Source organism: Mastigoproctus giganteus, chromosome 13, assembly GCF_048544385.1.
Source record: "Mastigoproctus giganteus isolate SK-2022 chromosome 13, ASM4854438v1, whole genome shotgun sequence".
Lineage (NCBI taxonomy): Eukaryota > Metazoa > Arthropoda > Arachnida > Uropygi > Thelyphonidae > Mastigoproctus > Mastigoproctus giganteus.
The window spans coordinates 52253469-52269190 of NC_143587.1; the positions used below are offsets into that span (position 1 = coordinate 52253469).

The 15722-nt window shown below is 35.8% G+C and overlaps 1 protein-coding gene across 2 annotated transcripts in view; it reads right to left on the bottom strand.

Moving 5' to 3' along the window:
* Nucleotides 1-4407: 4407 nt before the first annotated feature.
* The window catches only part of LOC150076053 (proliferation-associated protein 2G4), a 164832-nt gene continuing 153517 nt past the window's right edge, over nucleotides 4408-15722 (bottom strand). Inside the window, exons 12-14 of one of the 2 annotated variants that reach the window (XM_090387926.1) lie at nucleotides 13792-13919; nucleotides 11425-11586; nucleotides 4408-4860 (exon numbers count right to left, since the gene is read on the bottom strand). In XM_090387926.1, the coding sequence (XP_090244052.1) occupies nucleotides 11449-11586; nucleotides 13792-13919 (266 nt within the window). In that variant the 3' untranslated portion in view covers nucleotides 4408-4860; nucleotides 11425-11448. Of the gene's footprint in view, nucleotides 4861-11419; nucleotides 11587-13791; nucleotides 13920-15722 lie in introns of both variants that reach the window. The other variant, XM_090387927.1, reaches the window with a different exon arrangement.

Consider the following 15722-nt stretch of genomic DNA (forward strand, 5'->3'; position numbering starts at 1 on the left):
AATATTATATTTTAAAAACTCTCCCACTTAGGTACTGTACATTTGCAGTGCAATCTTCTCCCCACACAGGGTGCCCTGGTCCTGTTACTTTACTCCTTCAATACCTGTTTCCCCTCTTCATCTCCCACCCCTTGCCTGATAGACTCTACCATCACAACACTTCTCTTAACACTTCCCTCTATCCCTTTAACTTCAGTTTTCAGGTGGAAGCCTTTCCACAATCCATCTTCTTTTCTTCACCTTGCTCTCAGATTCAAACTGTCTCCCCATGCTCTTTTCCAATAAAAACTTTTTTTTTTTTTTTAGTGGTGCAGGCAAGCTTCCTCAAGCATTGCCTAGGGTTTGCCCCAGCCAGAGATTTTATCTCCACCCTATGCCCAGCCTGCCTCCCCGTGGTGAAGGTTGGGCAGGGGGGGAACTAAGAGGCCCTATGACGAAATGGTCGAAGGAATAAAAGACTAACATAACCCAATGCTATATTACACAGACTACACTGAAACTCGTACTACCTCTGGCCTTTACAGTTTGTAACGTGACACAGGGTATACTATGCAGGGTTGGGGGACCCCCAGTGCTGTTTGACTAGTAAGCACTATTCGCAATCCCCAATAAAACTGGCCTGACTGGAGATGCAACTACTGTTAAGGCTAATTCACATTACCAGCAGCAGCTATCAATTTTTTTAAACTTTATATTCTGTTTATAAAATCAATCAAAAACCTCTTTAAATTTCATTGATAAACATATCAAAATTAAAAACACCTAATCAACCACCTGAAAATTTTTTTGATACTCTTATCAGTTTGCGGTTATCTATTTGAGAAGCCATGGAAAAGTAATATTAACTAATTAAATAATACCAAGATAAAATGCCTTGCAACTGTTCTTTAGCAGCTGAAACCTACCTCAATGAAGGAATATCCTCCTCTACTGAAGAGAAATGACATGATATTGCTGAAGATATCTAGCTCAAAAACATTATATAGATATGAGTGACAAGCTGCATCTTCGTTAAAATTATATGTATTTTGCCCCATCTACACTGAAAGCCAGAGTTTTGGGTAACCTGACTATCAAGAGGTTTATAAAATTAATGGTGCTGACCTGTCATTTACAGATGGTGTGGATAAAATCTTAAAAATGAGCTGTCTGAGACAGTTGACAGACAAAGTTGACCCTTCCATTTGACTACACAACTTCTTTCTATTCTTAAGTATTAAAAACTTTGCTGAAATGGACACATTTCAGGTCTTTAAGTCTAGCAGTGTACACTGAATGATGACTGAATTATGACCACCTTTTGCCCTCAGTACAGCAGCTATTCGACATGGCACTGATTCAACAAGATGTTGGAAGCGTTCGGGAGGTATGGCCAACCAAGCAGTGTAATGCGGTCAGCAATGCAGGTATGGAGGTGATTAATGTTTCCAGATGCCTGATATGCCTTTCCATAGTGTCCCACAAGTGCTCTATGGGATTGATATCGGAGGCCAATCAATATACTGGAAGTCAGAACTGTGTTCCTCAAACCATTTCTGCACAAGTGCCTGATGGCTCAGCGCATTGTCATCTTGGAAGACACCACTGCCATTCGGGAAAAAGTGTAACATAGTGGGGTGTACGCAGTCACCAAGCAGTCGACGATAGCGGAGACCATTGATATGTTGTTCCACATGCACCAGGGATCCAAGTTCCTGCCAATGAAGGCGCCTCCGTAGCCAGGTGGGAAGGAGCAGCAGTGCGCAGCACACGCTTCTTGATTAGACCGGGGTTCGAGCCCGTCACCACCAAATACGGAGGATGCGGAAAGGTCAAGGAATGACCACCGCATATCCCGGAGCAATATGGCCTTAGTTGCTAATGCTCCTAAAAAAAAACCAACAACCAACAAACCAACCTGCCAATGAAACAAGCCCCACACAATACAACTGCCTCCACTGGCCTGCACTTTTGATACCATGCATGATGGATCAAGAGCCTTGTGTTGTTGACACCAAATCTGTACACGACCATCCACGGTGTGGAGTAAATAACATGACTCATCCGACCAGCACACACCCTCCAGTCTTCTAATGCCCAACTTGCATGCTCTTTGCACCAGGTGAGTCTTTTATGCCAATGAACCTTGGTTAGGAGAGGATGCCATAGGGGTCGTCTGCTGGTACAGCCCATACGTGCAAACATGTGATGCATGATCATGCCAGATATTGTTCAGGGTTCACGTCTGGCGAGTATGGACTTGGCACACCCAGGGTCCTGATGTCATCATGAATATCAAGGATATCATCATTCTTCTCTTCTTGGTGATTCCCTTCTACTTCTCTCTCTTTCTCTCGGGGTAATTCAGAAATTTTTTTTTTTTAGCTGGTGCAGCATAAGCCTCAGGCTTCCTTGCACCTGTTCGCGTCATCAGACCCGGCACTTACCTCTAACATCAACCTTTCGCTGACCTTTGCAGTTTTGCAGCCAGGTCATTGTTTGACCATTTTGATGCCAGTCCTGGTACACTAACTACGGCAGCTCTTGAACACCCCACCAGTTCAGCCACCTTAGGAAATCGAGGCACCAGCTCGTCGAGCACCCACAATCTGTCCTTTATCAAAGTCCAATAAAAACCTTCCTTTTACCCATCACATTCGGAATTTTACTACCTACTGAACCACTGACACCTTATCTATGCTACGAGGTTGACTAACTCCGCACTCTCGTGCCTCATGTGGTCAGTGGGTCGCATTCAGTTTTCATAGGGGTGGGTCATAATTCAGTGATCACTCAGTGTATATTGCAGGCAATGAAATTGATATCAATAAAGTAGTTCCGGAACTGGTTATAATTGTGGAAAAAGAGAATGGCTTCATGTGGAGCAGTCAAGGGGGTATAAAAGCAAGTACTTATTAAGTTCTATTTAACTTCATAAGCATGGAATAAGGAAAAGAAAGAAAACATAATCAGAGTTTGTTAGTGATAAGTGATCTGTGTAACATAACTCGAGGGTACTTTTGGAATAAAATGACAAAAAATAAATCATAATACAGTTAATGCCCACTTTAACAGACCTCAATTTAATGACTTCAGACTGACAGCATCCACTGAACCAAAATTTCTTTTATATACCCCTAATGTGACTGCCTCAGCCTGATAGTATTTACTACCATTAAAATATTTTAACAAATCAAATTTAACTCACAGCTAATGAAAATGGGCAGCATTCATTTATTGAGATCACATAATCACATTCAAATATAAAAACCAAAGCACTGAGGCAGTCTGTTCTTTTATAACCACTGAAGTAACTTAAGGTACCGTACCTAAGTCATGTTTACAGTTCCTGCTGTTAATTAAAAACTGCAAACTAGCTGAAAATCATAAAATTTGGGAAAGAAGAGAAAAAATTTTTGTCAAGTTTACCCATTACGGTACGGCGTTCATCCAAAGCTACCAAAGGCCAGAGAGTTGAATACGATCAAACTTTATTAGCTTGTCTCCAGACCGAAATGTAGCTGTATTAACATCATCCAGGGTCAACTGGCAATGAATATTCAGAGGCAGCATCAGAAACTACCCAAGTAAAAACTGTAAGCTTCAAACACATCCTGTTTATATGATTCACATCACAGGAGTACAGGCTAGGCAGGATTTCCCTTTGCATCACTCTTGATTAGCCGGTCGGCGCCTCACTGAGACATCAGTGAGGCGCCGACCGGGCTAGCCGAGTGGGTAAAGTACCTGCCCGGCAACCCAAAGGTCGCGGGTTCGATTCCCGCCTCGGGCTTGGATCAAAGTACTGCAAAAACCTTGGGAGGTGCAATATGGCCACAGAAGCCGATACGCCAACAACTACCAAATCAAAAAAAAAAAAAAAAAAAAAAAATCAGTGAGGCAGCACTGAAACTACAGAGAGGATGCTTGAGAGCTCTTCAGACTCTTAATAAGCCTGTCAGTTGTTACTATGCAACAGAGCAAAATTTCACGCTCTTCTACTGCACACAACTGACAAGTACAGTAAACATTTTTTGTTTTTTTATTTCATATATTTCTTTCAAGTATCACATATATTTCTTTCAAGTTTAACAGATGACTGGCATTAGTGGATAGATTAAATCAAGGGTTCACTGTATAATTACCACATTACAAGTATTACTGAAACACAAAAAACAACCAAGCTGATATTAATCCCAAAAGAGTGTTTACTTACCTATTTAGTTTGATGATTTACATTTTTGCTGCTTCTCTAACCAATGGAATAATAATAAATGTGTGTATGTGTGTGTGTGTGTGTAGTTAGAGAAAGAACAAGTCACCACATGTAATTTTACCACTCTCATTCAGCAAATTTCCTGTTGTAAATAATAATCATTCTGAGTATAAGTGCTTAAAAAAAAAAAAAAAAAGATAACAACACACACACACGTTTGTGAAAAAGTTTTTTTTTCCTTTTCCTTCTTTTTATTCAACATTTTTAGAAGGAGAGTTTGCACCAGACAATAATCACATCCTCACCATAATTGTGTGCAAATATCCACTGTTTTTATGTAGAACTGTTTGCTTGGTCCTGAATATGGCAAGGAAAACAGAAAGGAGTGACAATATGGCAGTACTTGGTGTTTCCTCAACTTTTCACAAAAGACACAGTAAGTTCACAATCCCAAAGGGCACCACAGATTTAATTTTCTATAAAATTAATATAAAAATACCTCTGAGGCAATTAATTAATAGGGTTTTGACTTTTAAGAAAAAAAGCAGACTTCTACAGTTTTTTTTTTTTTTCAGTACCGCTGACGAAATTCATGGGCTGGTGCGTCTCCTTCTGCACAATTTGCTGCATGCTGATTAAACACAGTGCCCTCCTGCAGATGAACTCTATCAAAAGCAGAAAACAGTTGTTAGAACTTAAAAATTGTTCACATACATTATGTCAAAAATGAGACAAAAAAATAGCAGTTGAAAGGAAAATAAACATGAGTTTAGAGGGAGAGAAAAAAAAAAAAAAAAGCAAAAGCAATTATTTGAAGTATAAAATAGAAAAACAAAATATATATATATTTTTTCCACATTTAAAAAAGAAATTGAGAAACAGGAAGAAATATTTAAAGCTTTTTAAGCTTAAAATTTTAAATTTTATGATTTTGGTGATTTGGCAGCTGTAACTGGATGACCGAAATGGCTCAAACTCAGGAAATATAGCAGATGCACAGTTACACAATATTCAAACTACATGGTAAAGTTTCAGTGGTACATACTTTTATTTTGTAATATTTTTGTGCACCAGTACATCATTTGAATTTATATAATTAAGTGAATTTTATTTTAAGATGTAGTAATAATTTTAAAATAAATTTATATTTTGTTCATAGTTATCAAATATTTTGGATAACTTCACAAGTCCTTGTGGAAGCTTAGTTGGTACAATACATTGTTGTCTGCCACTCACTTGAAGATGTCTGGTTTTGATTCTAGCTGATGACAGGAAGAATTCAGTTCTTTTCAACTGAGGCTGTACACATGCTTCTACAGACAAAAAACATTGTATATGAGTGACAAACTCCATTGCCTTTAAAATAATAATCTGTATCTTTCCCCATTTGCACAGAAAGCCAGGAAATTTTATGTAACCTGACTGTTGTTCAAGAGGTATGCTTAGCACCTTCAAATCATCACAATTATTTACTCACAATACCTCACCTTTTCTAACTTGAATTTCAGACCATTGTAAGTTTCCTTTAAGTGTACAGAAAAGGCAACCATAATTGAGAGTAATATGTTTTGATTGTGGAGCAGAACTTTTAAGTTCATCATTGAGCTGTCAGTGAAGAATTATCATTTTGATGGATCACATGTAAACTCCCAGTGTTTGATTAAGCCATTTACATGAGTACAAAACAAAAAAAAAAAAAGATTCCCCCAGCATAAAACAAAGTGGCAGTTGTCAACAGACTCCTTTCACTCAACCTGGAGCCAAAGATTTGTATTAAATCCTTCTAAGTCCTGTACCAGATCGTTTAGTTCAACTTGTAGATTTGGATATTGCATTGCAGGTTTGATCTCAGTACTTTATCCTAATGTTGTGCATGCAAAAATAGCAAATTCAATGTGTGGTCCTCTAGCTTCATGCCAAACCATAGCTACATCAAATACAAGGAATTTTTGCCTTCTAGCAACCAATGTCTACATTTTCAACACCCAGATTGCAGATATAATACATGGGTTAGGTCATTACTTGTCTTGATCATGAGACCTCATAAATTGGGCACCAATCACCCTACACAGTATGATAAGAGAGGGTTTCTAGGTTATATGGTTGAAAACTCAGCACCCAGTCTTTAGTGGGAGTAAAGGTGATTCCACAAACAATCAAATGCAGTACAGCACATAATTTTTAAATGATGCCAACTATTATTTTAACTACCCTAATATTAGCGTACATTTTTTTTTTTTTTAGAGTGAACACAGCTCTATCCTGGGGGTTAAGGGTAAAAAATGGCTTGGCTGTTCACTTAGACAAAATACACTGTTTACAGTCTGGCATATGTTTTCTAATACACACCACTTGCCAACTGATGAGAAACCAGTATGCTTTGAAACAGTTGTCCTGGTGGTCTCAGATCTTCAATTGTACAGTGGATTTGCCTTTCTTCTCGTAATACTGCTGTTGTTGTTATTTGGTTTTTAGGAGCATTAGCAACTAAGGCCATATTGCTCCGGGGATATGCGGTGGTCATTCCCTGACCTTTCCGCATCCTCCGTATTTGGTGGTCACGGGCTCGAAACCTGGTCTAATCAAGAAGCGTGTGCTACGCACTGCTGCTCCTGCCCACCTGGCTACGGAGGCACCTCTCATAATGCTCTGCAATTTAAAAATATATTAGCAACATAAGCAGAACTGTGGATAATGATATTTACTTCTAAATTGAACGTATAACAAGTCTTGGTGGGTAGAAACTTTCTGCTCATGGTTTTCAGTGAGAGCAAAAATCTCCCCTGTGATAAAAATCAAATGAAATATAGCATATGATTTTTATATAGACAATTTTATTTGAGGGGGGGTTGTACCCCACCAGAAAATTTTGTCAGTCTCCCAAGAAACACTATCAGTACTCTAAAATAAACAAATCAATGTAATAACAGCTTCTCTGAGCATTTACTTTTTTGGACTATTCACTATGTGGAAACACCTGGGCAAAAGATCAAGTTTCTATAACCAATGGTGCACAAACAACACATAATACAACAATCAAAACAGGACTGTCTGCAATCATTTAGTGTAAACAATTTGCTTTATTACTTTTTGCAGATGATTTCCAACATTACTGGTTTCTGAATAAGAGCAGCATTAGTGAATTAATGGGGTCACAAAAAATATCACTATCAAAACAAATCTCATAGTCATACTCATTACTGGCTCAAGATCTGTTGAGGATGCAGGGTACACAAGTGCTGTGATCATACAAGATGCTTGGATAATATGGCAGTGTTTGATATTTTTAATACTTCGTAGGAGTACAAAATTGTACTCCTACGAAGTATTAATACTTCGTAGGAGTAAAAATTAAACCTTGATAGTAATCACATTAATAATCTTTTAGTGGCATAAACAAAACAAAGACTGCATAATACAAGCATATAAGAGAATCAAAGTTCTGTTTTGAGACGATAATAACCAAGGCCTGTTCCTAGGATTATATGTGTGACTGCATGCAAATGTAAAAATGTTGCCAGCAAAATAATAAATGAAAAACAAAACATATTCCCCCCACCCCATTTCAAAATAACATATAATAAAATTTCAAAGGAAGGAGGATTTATCCCAACTCAAACAAGCAGATTAATGGGAAAAAGAAGACAAAATGCCAATAACATATCTCACACACAAAAAAGGATTTTACATAAAAATATAATCATTTGTATGTTTAGTTTGGCATGTTATTTTTTTCATGCTTTAGTTATTGTAAATTCATTAATTATGTCATCCATATCAATGCTTTCCGAAATATCTCTTTCCACTAATGTTGCAACATCATTAAGCCTCTCCCGAGGCATTGCAGATCTTAAATAATGCTCAATGACTTAATTATGAACAAGATCTTTCTCCAGTTGCAACAGAAACAGGAAGAGTCAAAATATTTGCAATGCAATTCCAATATTTGGTGCTGAATTTAATGAATTATGTTCACATTAATTTTAACAAGTCTTTTGGATCAGAATGGCTAATCACTATATTAATGATTTTTAACTCTTCAAAAAGTGTTGTTATTTATACTGCTTTTATTCAAAGATGAATCTGTTAATTTTGTATGCAATTATTACAAAATTTAGTAAGAGTTAAAATAAGATTCTACATTTGTTAACATTTCAACATCTAGCTTGGAGTAAATTTACTGCATTATCTATAAGTTGAAAATATTCTGCTTTATTTTAAACTTTTCATCTACAACTGTTTCCTCATGATTCATAATCAAATTTTTTTTGTTCAAAGCACTGTGAGAAATGTAGTTTCTAAATCTGAATCATTCAATAATGGCAATGCTGTTAAAATACTCTTCAAAATATTTCCTAGATCTTTTCGTTTCAAAACATACTCGATCAAAATTTCACTGCATCTGTACATTCTGCAAGAAATTTAACCAAATGAAAGCACAGAACTTACAAAATAGAGATTTTGTGAAAATTTTGAGAAGATTAAAATTGAGAAGAGTTTTCTTTTCTTTTTTTCTTGGCTTACCTAGCTAACAATCAAGAGGAAAATTATTCTAAGTATATATTTTAATTAAGGATATATACATGCTTATAGCTAAAGACAAGAGAAATATGTAGCTCAATCCTGCCAATTAAAAAAACACTAAAACTTAACAAAAATTGGAACTACTGCTAATACAACTGTTGAAATGGAAATAAAACTTTTGAAGAAATAGAATTACTACTAACACTAAATTTCAAGAGTTAGAAACCTGCTGCTCCTATTATAAGAAGTTCAAGCTTAATTCCTTTTTCTCCATAATCCAGTGGGGAATCTGCAATGCATACTAGCTATTGGCCAAATATTGAAACATTTCTGGAGGGAGATGTATAAATAATGTGCCAAACAGAGTGATAATAAATGCAATTTCAAATAACCATGCAAATATGAAAAATGCATATGCTGATAAAATATGAAGGCTTATTAAACTGCAAAAAAAGAATCATTTGCTAAAATCATTTGGTAACATAACTGAGAACAGATCAAGTTGAAACTAAAATAGAGTGAATGGCACTCAAGAGAAAATAAGGATGAACTTAAGCAAAATTATAAGTCAAAGTCCTTGAATAGTTAGCTTTGCAGGCACAGCATGGGTGCAGAACTCTATGGACATCTTCAAGCATCTAATGGAATCTACACCTAGGCGAATAGTGGCTGTTATTTGTGCAAATGGCAGCCCAACAGGTATTAGGCAGGTGGTCATAATTCAGTAATCACTGAATTTTCCTGGAAAATTTGAAAAATTTCCAGGAACTGAAATAGAGATGGATATGTTTTTGAGGAAGCGGGCATTAAATCACAAATGAAAACTTTCAGTGTTTACTGCACAGAGGATCACACAAATGGGGGTATGCTGGATGCAATACACTCATTCCTCGACACAGGAGGAGGCATTTAAAACATTTCTTAAATGATAATAATATAGCTATAACACAAGAAAAGTAACCCCCCTCCCCCAAACAATGCACCCAGACCTCTGGATCCCAATGCATGGTGCTGATTTTAAGTATTTGCCCAGCTCACATACTAGGAGAAAAATTTTCAGTTGTATAATTTTTGACTAAATAATTAGCTTCACCTTTGGACTGAATTTCCCCAAAATCAAAGGTGACAGTCTCCAACTTTACATGGCAACAAACAAAGACAAACCGAACAAACAATGCATCCATTTTCCGGGTTGATTGTCTTTCTAAATTGATTTGGCAGTCCAAGATTTTGAATTGTCCAAAACTATGTCTGTCCCAGATGGAATTGCCCAGATGATTAATACAACATTGTGGATGCTTTTTAATAGTCTGCAAAACACCAATTATGGTGAAAATTCTAAATTAAATTTTTGACACTTTTTTTGTGTTGCTTCTGTTTTTGTCTGGTAGAAACAGAGAGCCACAGGAATTATCTGAAACATAAAAAAGCTGTAAAAAATGTTTAGTGCAGTGTACCAAAAAGTACCATCGAAATAAATTTTTTTTTACTGTTGCAGTGTTTCACATTCTATTCACATGAAAAAAACCTGTGCTCTTTACTGTTCATTAATAAAAGATTATCAAATTAACTCTTGATAATCTTTTTAACTCTCACCTGAAAGTCACTGAATACCAACTGAATTTCGGAAAGTTGGCCTGCAATTCAGTGATTTATATTGGGATATTAACAATATGTATGAGAATTAAAAGGATTACTAGCCCACAATTTAGCAATGCTTGCAACTGCATCTCAGGAAAAAGGATTAAGTGCTGATTTTAGATGAACCCATCTACCCAGTTTAGTATCACTCCATTTTAGGAGTGATTCTGCAGAACTTATGTGTGGTACATTAATTCTTTCATGAAAATTTGTATATAAATCTTTAAATTACTAATTTGTTTTTATTTTTGACTTGGTTGCCCAAACATTAGATTGAAATTATTGTCAAAAATTAACATACAGTTGGAAATAAAATTTTAATTCTTAAAAAACTTAAATTTGAGAGAAAAAAAAAAAAAAATCACCGTTACTACTTTCGATGCAGTAGTATTATTTACACCTATTTATATATTAGTTGATTCAATTTTTTTTTAATGTCTGGATCTGAATTTCGACTTCTGTGACCTCAAATCACAGCAGACAATGACTGACAATTATTTGGAAACAGAAACAAGAGACAGCAATTTGAAGCTCTCTTCAAAAACACACACGTGTAGGCATGCATACTTCACAGAACCCCACACAATGAAAAATGTATGTGTATGTTGAGTAAAGGAATATATACATACATACGAAAACTGTATATCAAAGGGCACTTGGAGTGTTGTAAATGAGATTTTTGGCACAGTGCTCAAGAATCTTGTGGGAGAAGCTCAGAATTTGTAGTTTTGCCTCTGACACACACACACTATTAATAATGATAAACAATAGAAATACTCTTACTGTTGATAAGAATATTTTCACTATTAACTGTTTATTGTAATCCATTGCAATTTCGATAATAAAAGTTTATTACTGCAAAAGGAAATTTTTCTGCTCTTATGGCGCGTTGCCCTTGTGTTGATAATGCAATCCGATTCATTTCAAGAGACTTGCTGTAACTTATTACATGATTTACAAACTGAATTCCATTTCTTTAAACAAAATAAATGCATTTTATTCTGTTCTTTTCAATTTAAGATGCTCTTAAATGAAAATTAAGTATACTACAAAACTTACCTCACCTTTAGACATTTTGTGCAAAGCCATCAATCTTCTGCATTTACATCATCTGATTTTTCATCCATTATTTTGACATCACCCTCTACATTTGTGGCAATAGCCTTCTCTGCTTTTTTCTTCTTTTTCTTAGCAGATTTTGGACCTACAGACTTATTTAATAATGTCTGGAAGAAAGAACAGAAGTAATGTTATATAATATTAATGCAAAACAATAATAATTACATTGTAATATTAACCAACACAATTCATAAATCACATTTCTTATTAATTGTTAGAAATCAAATAAGTAATCACCTGATTTAATGGGGGGATGGGATTCATTTACACCAAGAATGGGCTACTTTCTATAGCAGTTTTTTTTTTTTTTTTTTTTAACCTTTTTAGGTGCATTCATATAAGTGCCTATTGTCTTCAACATGTTTCATGCAACACCACGCTTCTATTGCAGAAATTACCAACCCCCCCCCCCCCCCCTTGTAGATCACTGCTTTCTGATGAGCTCTTTTTTTTTTTTTTTTTTTTATTAGTTTACACTGAAAGGACAGAATTTCTGGGATACCTGGTTCCGGGGCAATGCGACACTGTCACCCCTCTCGCTAGTGGATAAACCAACCGCCTAGCAGGTATATAGGTACACTGCATTCACGTATATGGTAATCTACGTGAATGCAGTGATTGTAATCTATGTGAATGCATCACATCACTAAATTCATGTAGATGGTAATCTACATGAATGCAGTGATGCGTGTCAGTATGGATAAACGTCCATAGTTAACCAACTTTGAAAGAGGATGAGAGTGGGTGCCTGATGCACAGGTGTGGTGGTGAACTTTACCACCTCTGCAATACCCGTGCATCGAGTATTGCGGAGGTGGTAAAGAAATCACAGCACCCCCATTCGACAGTATCAAGAGTGTATTGGAAATATGCCATTTCTGGAATAACATCTCATCGTGAACAGTGCTATGGGCGGAGAAACGCCCATAGCACTGTTCGGTGGAAGAACGCGGCCGTCGACACCTGTCTCACATTGTTTTGACCAACCGGAGGGTGGCAGTAGCACAAATCACCGCCGACTCAACAAGGGGGTTGCCAGAAACGTCTCCACCAAGACCATCAGGTGATCATTAGCTGCAATAGGTTATGGAAGCCACTGACCAACCAGAGTCCCATGCTAACATCATTGGGACAGGACTCTACGCCTCAACTGGACCCTGGATGATTGGAGACAGGTCTAGTGGTGCGACGAGTCCTATGTCCAGTTATTTCAAGTGAACAAGAAGGTTTGTATTTGGCAGAAATTGCATGAAGCTATGCACCCGTCGTGTCAACAAGGAACTATTCAGGCAGGTGGACTGACGGTAATGGTCTGGGGCATGTTCAACTGGCACATGTTGGGACCTCTGGTATGTCTAGACATCTCTGAACGGTCCAGGTATGTGTCCATCCTTGAAGACCATCTGCACCTCTTCATGGTTATCGTGCATCCACAAGGCAATGGACTCTTCCAGCAGGACAATGCGTCTTCCCACAGAGGCGTGGTGATGAGAACATGGTTTGACGAGCATTCTGCAGATTTCACGAATCCTGTAGAGTATCTTTGGGATACTGTGGTCTGTTCGAGCTTTGGATATTCCACATAGGAATGCGATGGAATTATGGACAGCGATGCAGCAAGCATGGATGGAAATACCTGTGGAATACTTTTGTGAACTACTGGACTCAATGTTAGTTCCAGTACTAACTATAAATTATGAAGTCACTATTTGCTTATTATATTATTCACAGGAATGTGAATAATATAATAAGCAAATTTCCACCTGGAATTTAATAACAATTAAATTCCAGGAGGAAATAAGTGAAAACAATTACATTTGGTAATTAATTGGTAACAAGATAACTATTTACTTATCACTTGCATTAATCACAGAAACAGAAAAAATTTGATTGAGTTGAGAAATAAAAAGTTCCTGAAATGTTACTGCATACATTACCTAACTTGTTTCAGTAACAGAATGCCAAATATTTGTTAAGTTTATTTCATTCATTCACATTCAATACAAAAAGAAACTCCATCTTAATGGCTAGAAATAAAATAATTCAAGTTACATCACTAAGAATTTGTGTTTAGTATAATTTCATCAAGTATGTACTTTGCTGAACACTATTTGACACTGTTCTACAGTACACTGGAGATTTGATGGTTGTGAGGGGGGGGGGGGGATTCTTTTCACTCTATGATTAGCTATTACAAAGACAGAACTACTAAATCATTATGTACAATTTATTTATATAACTGACTGTATGTTTAAGACACTTAAAATACGAACAAATTTAAAATATATCGAAGAGGAAAAATATACACTTACTTTTATAGATTCGTCTTCCAGTTTGTATTCTGAGTCATAAATATTCAAGTCTATAGGGCCTGATGTGATTTTGTGTGAACCGGAAGGCATCAGAAGAACTGTGAACTTGAACTGGGCAACGTATTCACCTGAAGTAAATATATCACCTTTAAGTCAAGAAATGCTATTTTAACATACAGATAAAAATGTATTTGAAACTTGGCAAATTAAGATCCATTCCAGCATGAAAAAAATTCTAACAAATTGTAGATGTAATCTTGATGAAAATAAACATATCTGAGGAGGTTAGCTAGTAACTGTTCATTAAAATAAGTAGTACTTATTTTATTTAGTGCTAAAACTGAAATTTTTCAGTCTATCAGAATGAACTAGGATTTATATATAAACACACATATTAATAGGGAAAGCATTACAGCATATACGACATCCAGTAAAAGACCAGAACTCCAAAAGACCAAAAGTACATATCAGCAAAGATTTATCGTATGGAGTTGGAATAAAAACGACACAAAGTCAGCACAGCAAATACCAACGCAGTAAACTCAAAAACTGACTGCAATTCCAATTTGTTCCATAGGCGAAAGATAATTTCAGTTCCAGTACTAGAGAAAATAAGTACAGCTCCTGCATGAACAGCTATTTAACTGTCCTGTATGAACAGTTATCTAACTAGCTATCCAAATCTCTTCAGATATGCTTATTTTCATCATTAAGATTATAGATATTTTAAAATTTTTAGGATTTTCTTCAAGCAGGAAGGTGTTTTTTTAAAAAAATTTGTCATGTTAAGTACTGAGCATACTTGCATTATGTCATAAATATATAAAATAGTCAATCAACTCAATCTGTATGCTCTTTTGAAAGAATTTCAGTTCCAAGTGCAATTCAGTTACATTTTTTCTCCAGATGAATGAAAAAGACTAACCTCCATAGTTTAAACCAGCAATTTCCAAATTGGGAGGAGCGACTCCCTGGGGAGGTGCGGACTAGTGCAAAAGGAGGCACGAAAAGTTTAACAGAAATGTAATTTTCATAACATAACATATATAAATAAAAAAATATATACATATAAATAAACTTTCATAACATAACATTAAATTTTATAACCTATTTTTTAAAGCATTTACTGCCATCTATCTCACTCTAACTTCGATATAAACATGAGATAAACATTTATTTGGAAAAAAAATATTATATTTTGCTGAAATGGATTGATGAATTTTGATTGATATGATGTAATGTAATATATATAATTTAGTGTGTACTATGTATGACATATATAGGTAGATTACATGGTTGAAAATATGGTTTTTGTAACTACAGTAAAGACTGATTTTTTTTTATTGGAAACCCGTTGTTTCAGAAATTGGATGACACCACTGGTTTGCAGTTTGCTAGTGCATAGTTTATAAAACTGCCGCTAGAACTGCTAGTCGCAATAACCATCAAAACAATAACCTCAAATTCAAACATCACTCGTAGCTAAAGTGTCAACAGAAGCGTTTCAGCGGTGTGTGATTACTTACCGATAATAATCGTTAGTAATTTAGAAGTTGTATTTTTTAAGAATATAAATTTAATCCTAATATTTTTAGACGAATGGATAAATTTTTGACTGGTTACAAGAGAAAATCCACTAATAATGAAGATACTGATACAAGTAAAGGTAGTGGGAATACAAGCAACAGGGAACAAGGAGGTAGAACTCCCAAGAAAAGAAAATACGATTCATCCTATTTATCATTAGGATTCACAAGTGTTATTATAGATGGCTGTGAAAAAACCAATGTGTTTGTTTTGTACGAAAGTTTTGGCTTCAGATAGTATGAGACCAGGCAAATTAAAACGGCACCATAAAACTATGCATTCTGAATACGTTGGTAAGCCTATAGAATTTTTTCAAAGAAAATTAGATGAGTTTAATAAACAAA